Here is an 18,176-nt window from a genome sequence, read left to right as displayed (position 1 = left end):
TGCTTTGGTGCCTCAGTGCGTCACAACTGCCCGACTTCCCGTATATATATGAGTGCTGGTGTTCACCCCACCTCTCTCTCTCTCTCTCTCTCTCTCTCTCTCTCTCTCTCTCTCTCCAAGCGTCCTGTTTGCCTCCACCATTAGCCGCCTTCTTTATCTCTCTCTCCTCCAGTTCAACTTCATTTCACCTTTTTCATCTTTCATTTTACTTCACACACACACACCCACCCCCCCCACACACACACACACACACAAACACACACACACACACACACACACACACACACACACACACACACACACACACGTACATTATCTTTATACATGAACCTACAGAGACTCTATACCTTGCCAACCTCTGTTCTATTACTTTCCCCATTGAAAGACCTCATCTTGCACCAATGACAAAATTAAGGTTGAGATTGCCTTGACCTGTGGCTGGAGTGTGTGTGTGTGGTGTGGAGATGTATTTCTGTTTATTCCAAGTCAAAGGCAAAACAAACAAATCCCAAATCAACAATAAAATCAACAAAAAAATATATATGAATGAATTAAAACTAGATACTAATAATAGAAAATTGCTACTGTTAAATTTTAAAACCTCTGTCAAATATTTTTTTCTTTTGAGAATTCTTCTTTATATCCTCTTGTACAATGTGACTAACATTGATGGTCTCCAGAGAATAAATCCTAATGACTTTGGTAATTCCCCTAGTTTTGATGTTATTCCTGATCAGTAACTATGAAAGACTGTTTAATAGCCCTGCCTGGACATTATGTTATATTTCATTCATTGCAAGACTGGGTCAAAACCTGGTATATGGCTGGACCATGAATGGTAAATGTGCAAAATTTGAGGGTGTAGTTGAAAACAGTTGTGGAAACGTTGTATATGACATCAACTAACATCATCACCCTCTTATTTGCATTCTGTCCACGTCCAGCTGGTTTCAGCTCTTTATCTGTTTCTGTCTCTTCTACTCTCTGTGCTCACATACAGTATTTTAATATGGCCAAATTCCCACTAAAGCTGCTCTCATTTACATGTTTCAGTTGTCAGACAATGGAACAAACATGAAATAGTGACTGAAACACGGCCCATTTCCAAGCTGCAGCTCTGCACGGCTAAAATCCTGATTTTATAACCACGACGTCGTCTGACAAAATCCCCAAACACGTAAGTTAAAGACAAAAACTGTGCTGTGATTTCAGCCATATTTACTTCTAAAATGATCATTGAGAGAGAAAATGAGGAACTACAGAATATCTTATTTTATCTCCCACACAGTGTTCAGCCTCCATCTGGGTGACGAGCGGCTGCCACTCACTGAACAGAGCCGACACAGAGAGCGTTGTTCCTCTCGCTTGCAGGGCATCACTGGAAAGCCTCTTCTATGCTAAGCGCCTTTTTTGAAAAAAAAAAGTCTCTAAATCGAGCAACAAATGCGCTGCAGGCTGAAAACACCCCAATAATAGAAACTGTTTGTGCCAATTCATTTTGAAAGCAACAGCCAATGAGGGAAAGACCAGCACTCGGCTGGCCAACCAGTGGTGTAACTTCATGACAGTCATGTGGCATTCAGCTGACCACTAATCACTCTGTCACTCAGTCAGTCACTCATGGACATTAGCAGTTATACGGCTGGTCCTGCTGCGACCTCACAGCCAAGAACAACCACAGTGACGAACCTCAAGCATCAGATACATTTGAGCATGGTTCAACTTTTTAGCAGACTTCCGCACGTTGGGACCCCAAGACGGATCGGCTCCATTCAAATGAATGAGAGTGAGCGTCTTTTCCTGCAGGGCGGCTGTCGGAAGCCATTTACCATGGTAACATTCTTGTACATGTGTTACTATGTGTTTTTGTTATTATTTAGATTTTTTAAAAACACAACACGTCCTGATCTAAGCCGCTCTGCGTGACCAGCACTGTCTCGTTACGTCTTATTTCATCACATCTGCAGCCACTCGTTGCCAGAGAATGAAAATCTGTGTGAAATTTATCTCGAAGTGTGAGCAGATGCTTTCAAGTGATTCATGTTATTCAGTGTCTCTCTGTGTTAAACATACAGCATGTGAGTCATCAAGTGTGTTATCAGGTTGGAACATCAGTCAGTAAAACATTTTCATCCTTAAGGCCCAGATGAGTATTTTCCCCATTGCAAAGCAGAAGATTAATTAAAAAGACACTTTGTAAGGATATTTCTGAATGTCAGGGGAGAGCTGAGGAAATATTTGATATGCTGAGCACTGCTCTGCTAATAGTCAGCCCAATGAGAAACATCCTACGCAGTGCATTTACAGGACAGGAGCAGGGAATTCTGCGTGCAATAAATCATCCACAGAGCTTCGGTCAGAGGGCAGAAAATTTGCAGTTTTAGCCGACTGATCACGCTCTCATGACTGTGTTGTCTATCCCCTACCTCTCCCCATATCTCTGCCTCCCTCTGCGGCGGTGTCTAATTCAATCACGGCTTTTAATCCCGATGCAGGGGCTCCAATACTTCCCTGGCAGGAAACTGACATGTTCTCGTTGGTGCCTCCATTTAGTCAAGCTTTAATTGGGCTTCTGTGTCAGAGCGACTAAGACAAAAAGCTTTGATTGTGAGACTCCCTCAACATGCCTGCCAAGACAACACTGCCTTTTTCAGGCTCATGGTGAGAGTTTATTTGTCCTTCAGAGTGACTGATTATTAGTTTTCCCCAAAAGCTTTGACAGATTTCTAATGATGTTCAGTTTTCCAAACTGTGACCTCAGAAGACACTGGGATCTGTACAAACCAATATACACACAATAGCACATACACAAATGTAATATATATACATACATTGAATTGTATGAAATATATATACAAATGCAAAAGAAACACATATGTATTGGAAATTGTAACAACTTCATATATATATATATATATATATATATGTTAATGTGTGTATGCTTATAGACATACAGTATATAGATATATATATTTCTGTATGGGTATTTTCTTGGCATTTTCTGACTTGGTGTCCAAACAAGTTTTGGTTTTATTTGTCTTTCAGCTTCTCGTAATTGTGTCCATGTGACTCTGGACAATCCAGAGACAGTCAACAGATTAACAGATTTCATTGGAACTAGTTTTAGTGGAGGAGTAATTTTTCACTGTGAGCAGTGAAAACAAAATTCCATCTGCCTCCATTGTGTTGGGCAGCTGCCATAATCAGAGTCTGATAGATGAAAATGCTGGCCAAATAAAAGCACAACTATCTGCATGCATAAACACCACTAGAGCAACTGTAAAACAAGACAGAAGAAGACAACATTTTACTGCTGTACAAAATTCTGTTCATTTCTTCTGCCTTTTTTCCTGAAATGCTGTAGATTTTTACCCCAGTTACTCAAGAATAGATGAAGCCAAATGAACAAAACAAATATATATCAATTAAACCATGACTAATCTGAATGTCCAAAATGCCCTCCTTTGTGTTGTATGCCTTAAATAAACTGGATAACCATCTAAACTTGTTAGTGCAGTGAACCAGGGATTGTATGTGTTCACGACCAAACTGCATTTTTAACTAAGCAACGTCTGCATTAATCTATGGTATATAAATGATGTGATGTTGTGACATAAATTACACAATATCAGTTTCTTGTAGCTATTTTTATGCCTTTATCAGCTATAAATGGGACAGTAGAGAGGTGTCAGGAAGTGAGGGGAGAGTGAGCAGGAATGATGTGCAACAAAGACCAACAGTTAGACTCTGGATGCTGCATTTCATGGTCAGCGTCTTAACTCTTAGATCACGGGGGGAGGGGCACTCCTTAAAGAGGACCTATTATGGCCATTTTTATTGTTAGAAAATAAAATCGTCTTATGACCTCAGCGTGCTGCCTCTGGTCAGGTTAAGCCACGGGCTTTCATACATCACATGCGGTGTTGGCCCTGTCAAGGAAACATGTGCAGCGTGGAGAAGGTTTCCCTGCTGATATTAAATCTGTCATATCTTCCACTGCCTTGCTACAAAACCCTTCTCAGTGTGTCTGAGGAATAGCACACAGATTTGTGATTCTAGGACTGTGTGTGTGTGTGTGTGTGTGTGTGTGTGTGTGTGTGTGTGTGTGTGTGTGTGTGTAGTAGTGTAGTAGTGGACAACAGCAGTGTGATGTTAAAAAAAAAAAGTCCCACATAACAATGAGGTTAGACTGCCGTGGTTGCATGTGCTTCTGCTCTTGTTGAAATATATTATCATTAAGCATTAAGGCAAACCATCATATGTGAGGTGGCAGGGTGGTGGAGGAGCCCCCGGTGGCTCATGGTGTGACATTTCCATCATGCCAGCACCGTTTTGTTTGAAGCATCATATGAGAATTGATACCGGGAGGATTTCTGTCTGGAGCGTTTATTTTAAGTCTTCACGGCTCGTCTTGGGCTCCACTTGTGTCAGCGGAAGCTGCATGAAGGAATCACGTCTCTGAGGAAAAACCCAGTCTGGACTCTGAATGTTTTTATCTGCTCTCTGACTTGCAGATTCAATTAACTAAATGTGAAGTCTTAAAACTGTGAACTCAGTCCATGAACAGAGAGAGCTGCTGTGAGCAGCTCCTGCAGGCGCCTCACTGCTGTGTGTGTGTGTGAATATGGAAAACAATTACAGTCCTTTAGGTTATAAAAGCTCCACCTCTCTTCTTTAAGCACCGTTAAGCCAACCACCAGCTAATCCATTAATCTATAGTATTTTCATGGATGCCAGATGCCTGAATTTCATTATAGTTAGAGTATGCAATTGTGAGCTGTTTTGCAATGAGAGCTTAATTATATCCGCATCATATTAAACCCAGTTTTAAAGTATCCGTGCTTTTATTAAAACTGCTGCCTTGGAAACAGATACCAACTCACAGGGTTCATTCTCTAGTAAAAGGAAGGAGAACAAAAAAAACAGTTACAGACAGCTTTTAATGAAAGGTCTTCATTTATACACAGAATGGGAGTGGGGTACTTAGGTGCTGGCATTTTTATAGCAGCGAATGCAACCACTTTTGAACAAATCTGACATTTATGAGCACTCTCTCCATGTTGCTAATTGCATCTTTAACATACATTTGTAAGTGTGCGAGGTTTGACTGTTTAATGAAAAAATCTATTAAAACGGCCAGTGGAGATGCTCTCTGTTTTTACGTCCCCCCTGTGAGTCTGTCCAGTCCATTATGGATGGAGGCACAGTTAGAGAGGCTGCTGGAGTTTGTCATGTATCACATTGCCACTAGTGGCTCCTGCAGTCCGTCACCTACAGCCACGTCATGTACGCCGTCTCCTGTCTCTCTGGAGAATATTTCAACCTAACAATATAAGAAAAAAGTGACATAGTGCTTTAAGACTCAAACCTCAACAAGGTTACTTTTTCAATCTATGGAAAACTCCTCCAGAGCCTCAGAGGACGTTGCGTCACTTTTTTTCACAGGTTCAGTATTACTCCTAATAATGAGTAAATTCAACTTCATGCGTAAAAAGACGGGATTGCTCCTTTAAACACTGCACACACTAGAATCATCCAATTCAGTCATTTTCATTTTAGAGGCAAATCTATGCAAGCTATGAGCTACAAGACAAAATAGTTGTAGAAATGAGTAATTAGGATTTTCATTACAATCACCTAGCTTCTTGCAAAAGACACTGTGTTTTATATTTCATTCAAACTTTGTTGGGCCATTTTATTTAATAAACAGACACACACACGCACACACACACACACACACACACACACACACACACACACACAGACACACACACGCACACACACACACACACACACACACACACACACACACACACACACACACACAGACACACACACGCACACACACACACACACACACACACACACCCATCCCCACAGCACTGCTACAAACCTGATAATAGTTATGGAAACGACGAAAGATCTTTGGTCATGTGATTTCGTGGGATGACTGCAGATCCACTTGTGGCCTAATGCACTGATAATGGTGATCTTTAACTCCCCTTGAAGGACCACTTGCCTCTGCTTACAGGACATGGGAAAATGCAGCGGCTCTTGAACTTGTGTAAACCTTTTAAAACTAGATTTGATCATTCCTCATAAACACTGCTCCTGATAGTCGAGCTCAAACAATGCTGTTGTCTTGGTTTCTGAAAAACAACACGAGTACAAAATGTCAGCTCAACAACAAGAACGTGTATATGAGAGTATGAATTATATATTTCATACTCATGGACTGCCAGTCTTACACTGTGCAACACTGCTGGAGTTATGCCAATGCATGGCTGGCTTATGGTTGGTTCATTAAGCAGGACTGACTAAAGACTGTGTGTGTATTCAAAACAGAAAACTCAGCACGACAGTGAACAGGATGATTTCAGGATGACCTAATGTTACCTCAGAGTCATGCAGGGTGTATATATACTGTAGATAAATTGCTGCAGTATGACAAACTGGTGGTGCAGTTCAGCTGTCTGTCCTCTGCATAGCTCACAACTGTGTGCATGTAATCCATAATTATGTTTATCCCTGCTTTTGCAGATGTTAGTGTTAGGCTTTCTGTCATTGCTACTGACTTGGTGGAATGGGCAGCAGTGACACTCTGTCATACTACTGCTTCTCCAAACATGGATAGAGGCTTTTTTTAGATTCAACCACAGTTTACAGAAGAGTGTGGGTGCCAGTTATATCTGCTCCCTTCAAACACTTCAGAGGATAGGTGCTTACTGCAGGGTAATTCTTCAGAAAAATCTTTCATGGACGGCTCATAAAAGAGAGTCGACAGTTTAGCTGGTCACTGGTTGTGCAGATGCCTCCAGCTGTGGTAAAACAACATCACGCAACATGATAAACAGGATGCACTTAATCAATCTGTGGGAAATAATCAAGAGATGAAGAACTTTTGTTTATCAGTGTAAACAGAGAGGAACCAAATCAAGTGGTGGTGGAGGCTTTTGCGGCAGTGACATTCAAGTCAGCGTTCTCACGTTCACAGTGTGAGCATGACGGCCTTTAAATAGGCCGCCAGGTGCTAAACACCTGCCGCATGACTTACAGTGTCCTGGCAGAACTAATTTACTTTTTTGTATAAATCAACAACTGGAGTGTGATCAGTAAAATACTTGTAATTCATATACGTCCTGTATTTTTCCCTAAATGTTTCTTCCGACATTACAGGGCTCAGTCGCCTCCATGTTCTACAGCCATCACAATAACGTGATGGCTTTGTTTACAAGCCCACTTCTCAGGAGACAAGAACTGAAGGCTTTATTTTCAGCCTGTGGCTGACTTCATACAAAAAAAAAAAAGAAAAAAGAAACAAAATCGCACATTTTAACTCTGTCACCCATCTGGTGTTTTCACTGTTAGTTGAACATGGGCAGCTGCCACAAGCCAAACAGCTGTAGTCTGAAAACAGTCTCAGGCAGTGACTGAATACTGAGGTTAGTACACGAGAAATGATTTGATGTTTTGTTTTGTACCATCAGGAAGTGATACGTGTGTAAATCATTCAAACAATGACCTTCAGGTTTTTGTGCTTTAGTTTAAATCTTTTTTTTAAAATTGTAATGGGTAAATTTCACACACACAAAACAATGTTTCTAAACTCTCTGCCAGTATAGATGAGTTTTCTTTTTGATATAATTTGATATAAATATATATTTTTGGAGACACATTATCATGAAAAGTAATCCATTAATTCCCCTGAATTTAATTAATTTATCCTTATCACTTAATACTTTCATACTTTTAAATTACTTATTATGTATTTTTTGTTTGTTTTGTTTGTTTAATCATTTTAATTTGTGTATGCATTTTTATCATTTGGCTACAGCCAAGATTATAGAAAATACTGAGGTTATAAATCAAATTTCACACCCAACTAAGAAATCTTCAACAAGCAATAAATCTCTCTCAGATTTATTAAAGAAATACTTTAGTTAGTATACAGTATTTTCTGTAGATTTATAGAAAATGTAAACGTAGGCAATTATACAGAATAGAGTAAATTATTTTCATTTTAATCTCATTTGTTTAATATAATGCCCGAAACAATAAGATGTTGTCTACTTTAGAGCACCAAGGATATGAACTCACTGTCCTTAAAGGTGGCTACAGCCTGTTTGGATGAATTATGTTTCTAATTACAATAATGCACCTTGCATGCAGCCCATATATTATATCTCTCATTCCCACAGAGTTTTTGTTTGCCCATTAAACTTCCCAAAGAAACTGTTTCATTATCAACATCATCCACAATTTCTTTTCACATTTTACAGCTCCTGTGTTTACTTTGTGCATTGCATTGTGGGACAACAGTGAACTTTAACAGCACACTCAAAAATATGAAAAAGGTAATTTAGTATGCAGAAGTTTTTGAGTACACTTAATAGTCACTTTCTCAGCCTGGATGTACGTATCATTGCACCTTTTGGACAGTAGGAGGCGCTCGTGTTCCATGAGTGAAGGGTCCTCCACTGAAAGCATGAGGTGTATACCTACTGAAGCATATAGCAGCTTGCATCATGATGTAATATTTCCTGTGTCCTCATGCCAGATAAAATTACTGAGTCTCCAACCCAAATTTCACTTTGTGTAACAACCAGGCCTCTCCCTCTCCTCACCGTGTCGCCGGGCGTCGCAGGGACCAGGAGGAGGGGAGGGCTCGGAGGGGGCAGACGGTCACAAGTGCTCATCATCATCACTGCTACCTTTAAATTTGGCTGTGGAGTCATTTTCAGCTACATGCTAGTTGTTGGAGCCAACAATAATCCCAGGGGTTTGTCCAGCTAATCGGCTCAAACATCTCAAGGCATTTGACTCATACACACACACACACACACACACACACTCATACCGGGAACCCGGCATCACCCTGACCTCATTATGAAAAGGTTTCATAGAGCCTTCGACCCACAGATTGACTCCTGGGCTCTTTCCTCCAAGCTGCGGCTCATCAGGTCATGCTAGGTGTGTCTCCAGGGGAAAGTAATGTCTGTTTGATGCACAGCTCCTGCTGTTGCTGCAGGAACGACTTATTCTAAACACAAGACAGAAAACACCAAGCTAATACAAGTTATGGAAGGTGAAACAGACTATTGTGTCTGGTTTGTGTTCATGAAGAAAAATAACAAAGCAACAGAAAGTGTTGTGTAACACGTTAAGTTCCTATCTTTTATAGCCTCGTGGGGAAAGAAGTTTTCAAACTATAGTATTAACTGCATAAGAAACAGCATTCCTTCAGGTACAACACAAGTCTGATCTGTGAGCAAGCGCCTGTTTGCACCAACAACCCTGTTGTCAGTGGGGCCAATTAAAGATTCATTTTAATAACAATGATAATAATGGGATGGATAATAATATGGGATGTATGGGATGAATGTGGTATATAAGCTGTGGCCTATTATATTCTGACAATGATTTTAAAAAATCATTTAATATCAGGGAGAATCAGTGTGTGCCCTCTTTTGACTAACAAGATGTTGCCTTAATTATGAAAACCTAAAATACATCAAAGTGTGCGGGTAATTTGGGGTTAAAATGCTCATCAGGGTTCTAACAGAAAAGGGCACAGGACTCGGGGGAACACATGAGCAGCCTCTGCAGCAGTCTGCTCAGCCTGCGTGATAATGCTCGTGCTCCAGTAGAAGCTGAAGTGGAGGACGCTGCTGCCTGACTCACAGCGTTTTGCAGGTTCTGCAGGGTGAGAAAATGCGTCCTGTTAAAGTGTGGACCTTTAGCTGGAATGACTGCCAAAACAAGCTGGGACAGCGCCGGGTGCTTTTTTACTCCAAATGAGGAGAAGCAAAACCGTCTGACACCAGTTACTCCACCTGTGGGAGGAAGTGAGAAAGCTGTTGGACAGTGCAGCAGAGATCACTTACCTGGACACTTGAGGAGGAACATTACATGTGATAAATGGGTCAAAAGGCTTCAGCTTTTCCGAATAATAGATGTAGAAACAGCTGTGTGTGTCTCTTTTCTCAACATCTGTATGCGTGAGAGGGACCAGGGTGATCTGACACACCTCTGACAACCACAAGCTTGCACAGAGCGCTTCACTCTGACCTGCAGTGGCTGCAAAGTGTGAGCCTGCTTCTCCATTTAAAGCTATAAAAAAAAAGGGGGGGGGGGGCGAGGAGGCGAGCATTCATTAACAACCATCTCATGGTTAAAACCACAAATATGTTTACAAGGCAGAAGCAGAGGCGGAAACAGCAGGCGCGCTGTCTTTCACTCTCCGTCCTCTCTTATCTAATTTGTCTCAGTCCTCTTTGATCGTGTCCCTGCTCCGTCTCAGCTGATGAAAAACAATTGTCTGTATTCATTTTCTGCCTCCGCTATTCCCTCATCCTCTCCTCTGCCTTCCTGTGGGAGCCCAGTTGGCTGCACTCTAAGCTGGTGAGGGATGTGAACACAGAGAATTAGCAAACACGCCAAAGCTAGTAATTGTTAAATTGCAGCAAATGGACCCCATGTGAACCAGGCAAATAAACTCAGAAATCAACAGAGCCTACCCAGACCCAGTTTATCTAAATTCCAATAGTATGCTCAGTAATGGAAAAACACTGTAGAAATGCCATTTCAAATAGACCCCAATGTAATCCCCAGCCCACTGGGGTCCATTTAATCAATGCTACAGACATGAGCTTAGAGGAGGAACAGTCTGCAAATGGAAGTGGAGTTCTGAGTCAGCTCACAGGAGATTAAAAAGTAGAGGTGGATGAATAATGGAGGAGGAGAATGGTGGGAAAATTGCCGAATGTGGCGAATCATCAATAACGCCTCCTGTGAATAATTCTGAAGGAAAAAGACTTCTGCTGAAAAACTGTCTGTGCCCACTAAAATGGAATTGTTCTTAATTAGTTTTTGCTGTGTATTGCCTCACTCTCCGGATGAGCACTCATTATTTCACAAGCAAGCTTGTGCTCATTTGCACCTTAGATTACCTGCAATCCTGAAATCTCCAGCTGAAATCCCCCCGTTATGCAAGCTCCTGTAAAATAACTGGCAGCTTTCCGCTGATTAGCTGTTGAAGCCGGAAAGTCGGAGGAAGTGCAGCTGGAGTTTGGTGGAGCTCTGCACACCCCAACCCGGAGCTGTGGGCTGACACTGTCAGCTTCATGAGAAGAGTGAATTCTGTAGCAATTTCACTCAGACAAACACGACAGGCTCCTCCAACCAACACCCATTCCTGTTTAATCAGTTAGTGGTGCACAGAGCAACATGCTGACAGCAGTTTGTGAGAAGCCCAGCAGTGCCCGTGCCCTTAAGCTCCAGCTAACTGCCAGCTCCCCGTCTGAACATAATCATGTATCATTACTTCTCCAATCAATGAAGCAAAACGCCACTCCTGCAGTATTTCATGTCTCGTTTCAGCGGTGCTCGTGAGGACTCTGAGCTCTTTATTTAGGCCTTGTTAGCAAACAAGGAGCTCAGACTGGCAGTGACAGAAATGTTATGCAGAATTATGTGAAAACTCTTTGGGAAAGGTCTGTCCCTGATTCTTCCCCTTCATTATCTGTCAATGTTGACCCCCATTAACTTTATCTCCGGTGTTTGGTGACAGGTCATGCTCTGGTTTTCTCGCATGAGCAGCCCCATGAGTGAAGAGAGTGAATTCTGTGCTAATATTTTCACTGTGTCATACAGAGGCTTTAGCTTATAAATGAAATAAGCTATAACTTTTTTATTTATACTTCTTGGAAAACACTCTTATTCACTCTTGCTGAGAGATAGATGAGAAGATTAATACCACTGTTCTGTCTGTGGAGTAAATATGAAGCTATTTTCTTTAATAGAAAGGAAAAGAAAAACATTACTCTACAGACGTGAGTAGTATTGATCTTCTCATCTAACTCTCAGCAGGAAGAGAGTAAGTGTATTTCCCAAAATGTCACACTATTCCTTTAAATTATAGGTCATGTTTAATTGGCTTGCTGCAAGCATAACTAAACTTTAATGTTCAGCTGAAGGTCAGAGTTCACTCTCGGCCAGTGGTCAAAACATTCTCATTACGAGCTCCATTTGTCTGCTGTGGAGCTTCTGATCATATCACATGATCTTCATCAGGAGATGGGGTTTGTCCAGTTGTCATGGTATTCTAGATATTCATATTTCCACTGAATAGAAGACAAGAAAAATGGAAATATCTCTACAGTCCCATGATCTCTAGCTTCTGATGAAGATCATGTCATATGATCAAAAGTTCCACAACAGATACTAAATACTGATGAGATTATTTTATCAATTCAGTTGAGGTCCAGTTTTTATACTGTAGATTGTAAGTGAAATAAGTCTCTTTTTAAATCTAAATAACAAGTTTTCCTTGATTATTCTTTCATGGATTGAAAGAGAGTTTTTTGGAACGATTCCTCTGAATATCTTACATAAGCCATTTGTTCCCTGCTGTAGGATATTATTGTAAATTATGCATCTAGGAAGAATAATTATGGTTTTTTAGTTTTTTATTCTTGACATTTTTATCCTACTGAGAGATGTTTTAAGTGTAAAAAAAAAAAGAAGATATATACAACATACACAGAGCATAAACATCAGTGAGGAACTGGCTGCATTCATGTGAAGCTAATAGAAAAATGGCTGCATGGGTCTAACATAAATCTACAAGTACTACATATGCATGTATGCATGTGCACAAGTTCTGTGTGCACATACATGTTTATCATACAGTGCGCTGGACTGGACCGACTCCATAATTCACAAGTAGCTTGCAGCAGACAGTCTGGCTTCTGTCATCCCTTCTTGTCAGCTTAACACCGCTGTCCCACAGAGCTAATTTTCATTCCCTCCACCTCATCCTTGACTCTTCATGTCTCCTCTCCATGCTCTGTAAAATATGTATTTTTCCCCCTGAGCCTGAGAACTGATTTCTCATCTGCAGCAGGATGGGAAGACTCTCCAGAGCAGCAATCCCTTATTCCACCTGTCGCAGCAACAACTGAAGCACACACAATCCCGGTCCAGTCAGCAACTGTAAAGCTTGGGATCTGACTGCCAGTTCATCATGTCGGACGGGGTGAAAGGTTGCACTGGAACAACACTTGAGCTGCAGATGAACTAGAAACGCATGACTGCATGTGGTCTCTTCTCAGTCAAACAGATACAATCAAACTCTTTTTCCTTTTCTTTTTTTCCTCCACAGAAGGAAAGCAAACATAACAGGCTTGACACTCTCTGCAATCCCCATCAGTCAAAAGTAGGCTTGTCAGGATATTTCAGAATAAGAAGAAGAATGAACATGGCAGTTATATTGGATTTTTTAAATCCATTAATAGGTTGAAATTCTTCCCTGCACTGTGTACTTTAAGATACTGGGGGAATTCATGACTGCTGCAAAGCTGAATTCACGAGCAGATTTGTAATTTTTTCCTTAAACACTCTCTTAGTCTCAGAGGAGCTTCTTAAAAACACACAAACAAGCAAGCTTTGAGGGATGTTTAACAAATAAGAGCCACACACTAGCAGCAGCAGAAGGAGATGATTTCTGCTCAGTAACGTGCCCTGTTGATGATGACTGTACCGATGCTGCCGTGAAGGACACTGTCTGTCCTTGTTTTTTGGTTCTTTTTGTCTTAGTTTGAATGTAGCTGGTTAAAGAGAGCTGTCCATCACTGGTTTCAGTAGTGGAGGCTGACCCAAGCCTGCTGGGAACTGAACTGTAGTTAATTAGTGCACAAAGCCTGGGGGACAAAAGAAACTTCTGGGGGTGGAGGTGATGGGGGAGTTGCTTGGAAGTAGGGGTGTGTGTGGGTGAAGATTTCGGGCGTGGGAGGGGGGTCTTAAGTTTGCAGCACAGAGAGCCTTTTGGGGGGAAACTTTGTATGTGTGTGTTCCTGTGCGGGATGGGGGTGGGGTTGGGGTGGGCATGGGGGGGGGGGGTGCTTAAGCAGTGGGAGTGGGGACACACAGACGGATGAATTAGCAGTGTGAAGGGGAGCCTTGTCCCTGAGCTGTGAGCTACTACCAGCCAGCACACACACAATCTCAGCTGGAGGGACAAAAGGCAGAGTGGGTCTGATGGAGAGGGACCTAAAAGGAGAGACTGTGGGACAGAGAGACTGCAAAAGGTCAAAGTATGGCATGAACTAATGAGGGCAGGCAGTCTGTCCAGACACTGCTTTGCACTGAAGACATCACTCTGATGGGTAGTAAACTGTATCGTCTTTCATAAACCTTCCCCACGGGAAACCTACTGTATGTTCCAGCAGCATCCCTGTGGGGCTCGGTGTGTCTGTGCTATGAGTATTGAGTTTTCAGTGGTATTACTGTAAGTCTGCTATAAGACTTTTATTGTGAAATTGATCAAATGGCTCTTACATTTTTTTTGCATGGCCTCCATCAGCATGATTCAGTTAATTAGACAAAGTAAACTCTGTGGATTTGCTTTTTGTAAAACCATCATGTGTAACTTAAATTACAAATGATTATTATGCAGGATCAGCCTCAAAGGCCAGTCAGTAACCCGCGGGAGGCGCTGTCTATGAATTTTTATCAAAGCTCGTATTGATGTTCTCCGCCAGTGCGACCACAGTCCATTTAATGCCAGAATTGATCGGTACTCAGCGGCGGTGAGCTCCAGTCCAGGTCGGTGTTACCTGCTGCCAGGACGAACAAACACTGCTTCAGTCTGCTGGCCAACCAACCAGCCGCTTCCTCCTCCTCTCTCCTCGTCCTCCTCCCACCTACTCCCTCTCATCCACCGCGCCCCCCCGCCAGCTGCGTCAAACCAAACATAAACATCCAGGAGAAAGCCGGTAGTCTGCCTGTTTTGACTTCAAAATAAAAGCATAAAGTTTCTTTTTGTGTGTGTGTGTGTGTGTGTGTGTGTGTGTGTGTGTGTGTGTGTGTGAAAATAAATAACACTTGATTACTAATAGAGCTCATCACCCTAGTTAGTCAGTGATGTCAGACTTTTACTAGTGATGAAAAACAGCAGCTGTGACATCACTGATAGGGATGAGGTCATCATCAGTCAGAAAGCGAAATAGATGCTGTTTTCTTGTAGGTGTGACTCACCTGGCCCTTTAATAAACGTTTTAACGGAAGCAACGTTTCTTATATGATAGCAAACCTTGAATTATAGGCTATTCTAGTAGTTTAATTTTATCGAGAGAAAAAAAATGCCTTGTGGTTGGGTAAATTGGCTGTATTGTATTTAATATTGTTTGTTGGTGTATTAGTTCCCAGGATGTCACAAAAAGCAATCAATTAAAATAATAATTACAAACATTTTTATGAATAATTAATTCACATCAAGCATTAATAAGAATGGTCATTATACTGTAGAAGCAAAACAGTTGTGTTTACAGGTTATCTACTTTCTAAGTAAAAAGAAAAAATGAACAGATGGTTCGTATAGACAATATGCACAAAAACTACAACATAGTATAATACTAGCCTACATACAATAAGACGTAGAAGAAGAAGAAAAAGAGAGAAGAAGAAGAAGAAGAAGAAGAAGAAGAGAAGAAGAAGAGAGAAGAAGAAGAAGAAGAGAGAAGAGAAGAAGAAGAAAAAGCAGCAGCGTGCTATGAACTTGAAAATCTTGACCGGAAGCTTGAAGTTGATTGTGTCCGCTTTGACGCCGCCTGAGCTCCCAGCCCCCTCCGTGTCTCTGTCCCGGTCTTGCCATTCCGACGCACATCTCTCACAGAGGAGCAACAGCTACACGGAGTTGTTCAAAGTGGACTACACACCTCCCCTGCGGACAGAGGCCACTTCACGCCCGGGTTTTCATCCTGAGCTCGCGGAGGGGCAGCAGCCCAGAGATGCGCCCCTGGACAGAGGTTCGGTGTCGGTAAAGTCAGATAAAGAGAATGGGACTGAGGCAGGTCGCAGTGTAGAGCTCCTGTAGCAGGAATACCAGGACCTGATTGAATGCAAAATAAAGAAGCGCTCGGCTTTTCTTTTTTCTTTTTTTTTTTTTTTTCTTTTGAGGATTTCGGTAGAATGGGGCGGTGAGAGCCCCTCTCACAACTGAAGACATGCGAATTGGGAGGGGAACAAAAAGCTCAGCTGCGGGGCTCTGTGTTTGAGTCTCCATCCGTCCGAAGGGTCCAGTCTACACACCTTTATTCATGTTGCAAAAGCCTGTTTTATGACAATGGATTACTTGCTGTGGGTGTGCAGCCTCGTCGTCCCCGTGGTGCTGGCTGTGGAAGGTATGTCGTTTTGTGTTTTTATGACTACTTTTGTCTCCCGCAGATGAACAATGGACTGTTGTGGATGTATTAGAATTAGATGATAAAATCGCCTATTGTCCCCAAGAAAAATACCATTAGCAGAAGGAAAACCACATTTAGGGACAGAGGACACAGTGTTGATTTTTTTTTTTTTACTGAGAATTTAATCATGATGGGGTCAGTGCATCACGTCAGTTTAAATAGGCTTCCACATCAGTCATGCTGTTTCCATAGGTGGAATGAGATCTGTGAGCCACACTCCATTCATGTTTTGCCTGATTAAAGCCGTTAATAATAATCCGCTCTGTTAAATAGGCAACTGAGTATCAATTTGCTCTCTGATTGTAATCGTAATGTAATGTACACATGTATCAGCACGGCCCGTTCCCTCTGTGTGTGTGTGTGTGTGTGTGTGTGTGTGTGTGTGTGTGTGTGTGTGTGTGTGTGTGTGTGTGTGTGTGTGTGTGTGTGTGTGTGCGCGTGTGATGACATCCCAGTGTTTCCATTGCGGCTGAAGGACTGTCCCTGTTGCTATTGTCCCTGTTGTTGTCACACCCACAAGCTGAGTGAGGATGCCTACCTGCCCCCCCACCCTCCTCCTCCTCCTCCACCCTACCCCATGTTAGATTCACACCAAAGACAATCTGGAGAGCGAGGGTGTGGGGTGGGGGGGGTTGGGGGTTGGGGTGGTGGTGGCTCCCTCCTTGACTGTCACTGTAAAGTACAAATACTCTGACACCTCATATGATGCATGTCAAAGCATTTAAACGGGCTGCTGAGTTCAGGCACCAATCAGTGCTGTGGACGCTTAAACACAGACCAGAGCAGATCAATCCCGGCCCCTGGAGCGCAACAGGGACACACATGTGAAATATATTAGATGACAAGTGTGAATTAAAGGTCAATGGCTTAACAAGTATGCACCAGTCCCCAAAGCTCTCTCCATGATCGAGGGAGTGTTGCTCCAGGGAGAAGCCCACCCTCGCCCAGCGCTGCTCCCCACCCAGCGATTCCTCTCTGAGCTGTAGCTACATTTCTCTGCCTTGCCTCCTTCTTTTCCCTCCCTTGTCCAATCTGCCTCTCCTGGACCGTGGCCAGCCTGATCCCTCATCAATTTTGGTGTCAGCAAGTAAATCAATGCAGCGGCAGCAGCACTCCAAGTCCCAGTGGGCTCTCACGGCGAGATGATCAGTCCCGTTTCCCCAACCTCGCCACTAACTGTTACTCAAAGCTCAGGGGTTAACTAATGTTTGTCCTCTGAGGATAAACATGAAGGGCAGATGATCGGATGGGTTTAAATGAGGGTGGAAAAGGGAGGCCTTTTTTTTTTTCAGCCAGTTACATGTCGTTTTTTCGCTGCTTGCTCAGTGGATTTCACCACATGGCTTGAATCTGAAATTTGTTTTTTCAGACTGGCAAGTGTTTGCGCATGGATGATGCAAGCTGGACTGCAACTTGAAGTGTGTGCTTATTTACAAAAGCTACAGTGATGACTTATCTCCAGTTCGCACCAACACACTGCAGTAAAAGCTTCAGCAATTGTGACATTTTTATGCTGTATTAATCCCATTTACAGTCAAGCATTTACTGTACTCTTATTTTAAAAGCTCATAAAGTAGATGGATGACCACTCTCAGAGAGCATTTTAAAAAACAGTCTGCATGATGTTTATGTGTGAATGCAAGAAAAACACAAAGCATCGACTTTTGAGATGATTTTCATTAACAGAGAGCTTCATTTACATTTTTTCCTGCTGTCTATACATTAGAATATAAACAAGAATAATGATTCGTTGACCTGTAAAAGCAGATGCAAGCAGGCCTGAAGAGAGATTGAATTAGGTCAGTTTGACTTGTTCAAAAACTGCTCATCAGTCGTCAAACTGAGCATCACATTCGACTGTTCTACGGAGAGAAACATGCACTCAAATACAAATGAACCCTTGCTTTGAATGAGCTCAGAGTTTTTTTTTAA

General features: G+C 42.2%; 1 protein-coding gene across 1 annotated transcript in view; it reads left to right on the top strand.

Annotated features, from left to right (window-relative positions):
* The first annotated feature begins 15,524 nt into the window (after positions 1–15,524).
* ephb3a (eph receptor B3a) overlaps positions 15,525–18,176 on the top strand; it is a 29,887-nt gene continuing 27,235 nt past the window's right edge. The window contains exon 1 of the mRNA XM_056392362.1: positions 15,525–16,181. Coding sequence (XP_056248337.1) covers positions 16,118–16,181 — 64 coding nt within the window. The 5' untranslated portion in view covers positions 15,525–16,117. The remainder of the gene's footprint in view (positions 16,182–18,176) is intronic.

The sequence above is a fragment of the Seriola aureovittata genome, chromosome 12, assembly GCF_021018895.1.
Source record: "Seriola aureovittata isolate HTS-2021-v1 ecotype China chromosome 12, ASM2101889v1, whole genome shotgun sequence".
Lineage (NCBI taxonomy): Eukaryota > Metazoa > Chordata > Actinopteri > Carangiformes > Carangidae > Seriola > Seriola aureovittata.
Note: the sequence above shows the minus strand (reverse complement) of the source record. Positions and strands in the feature narration are given on the sequence as shown.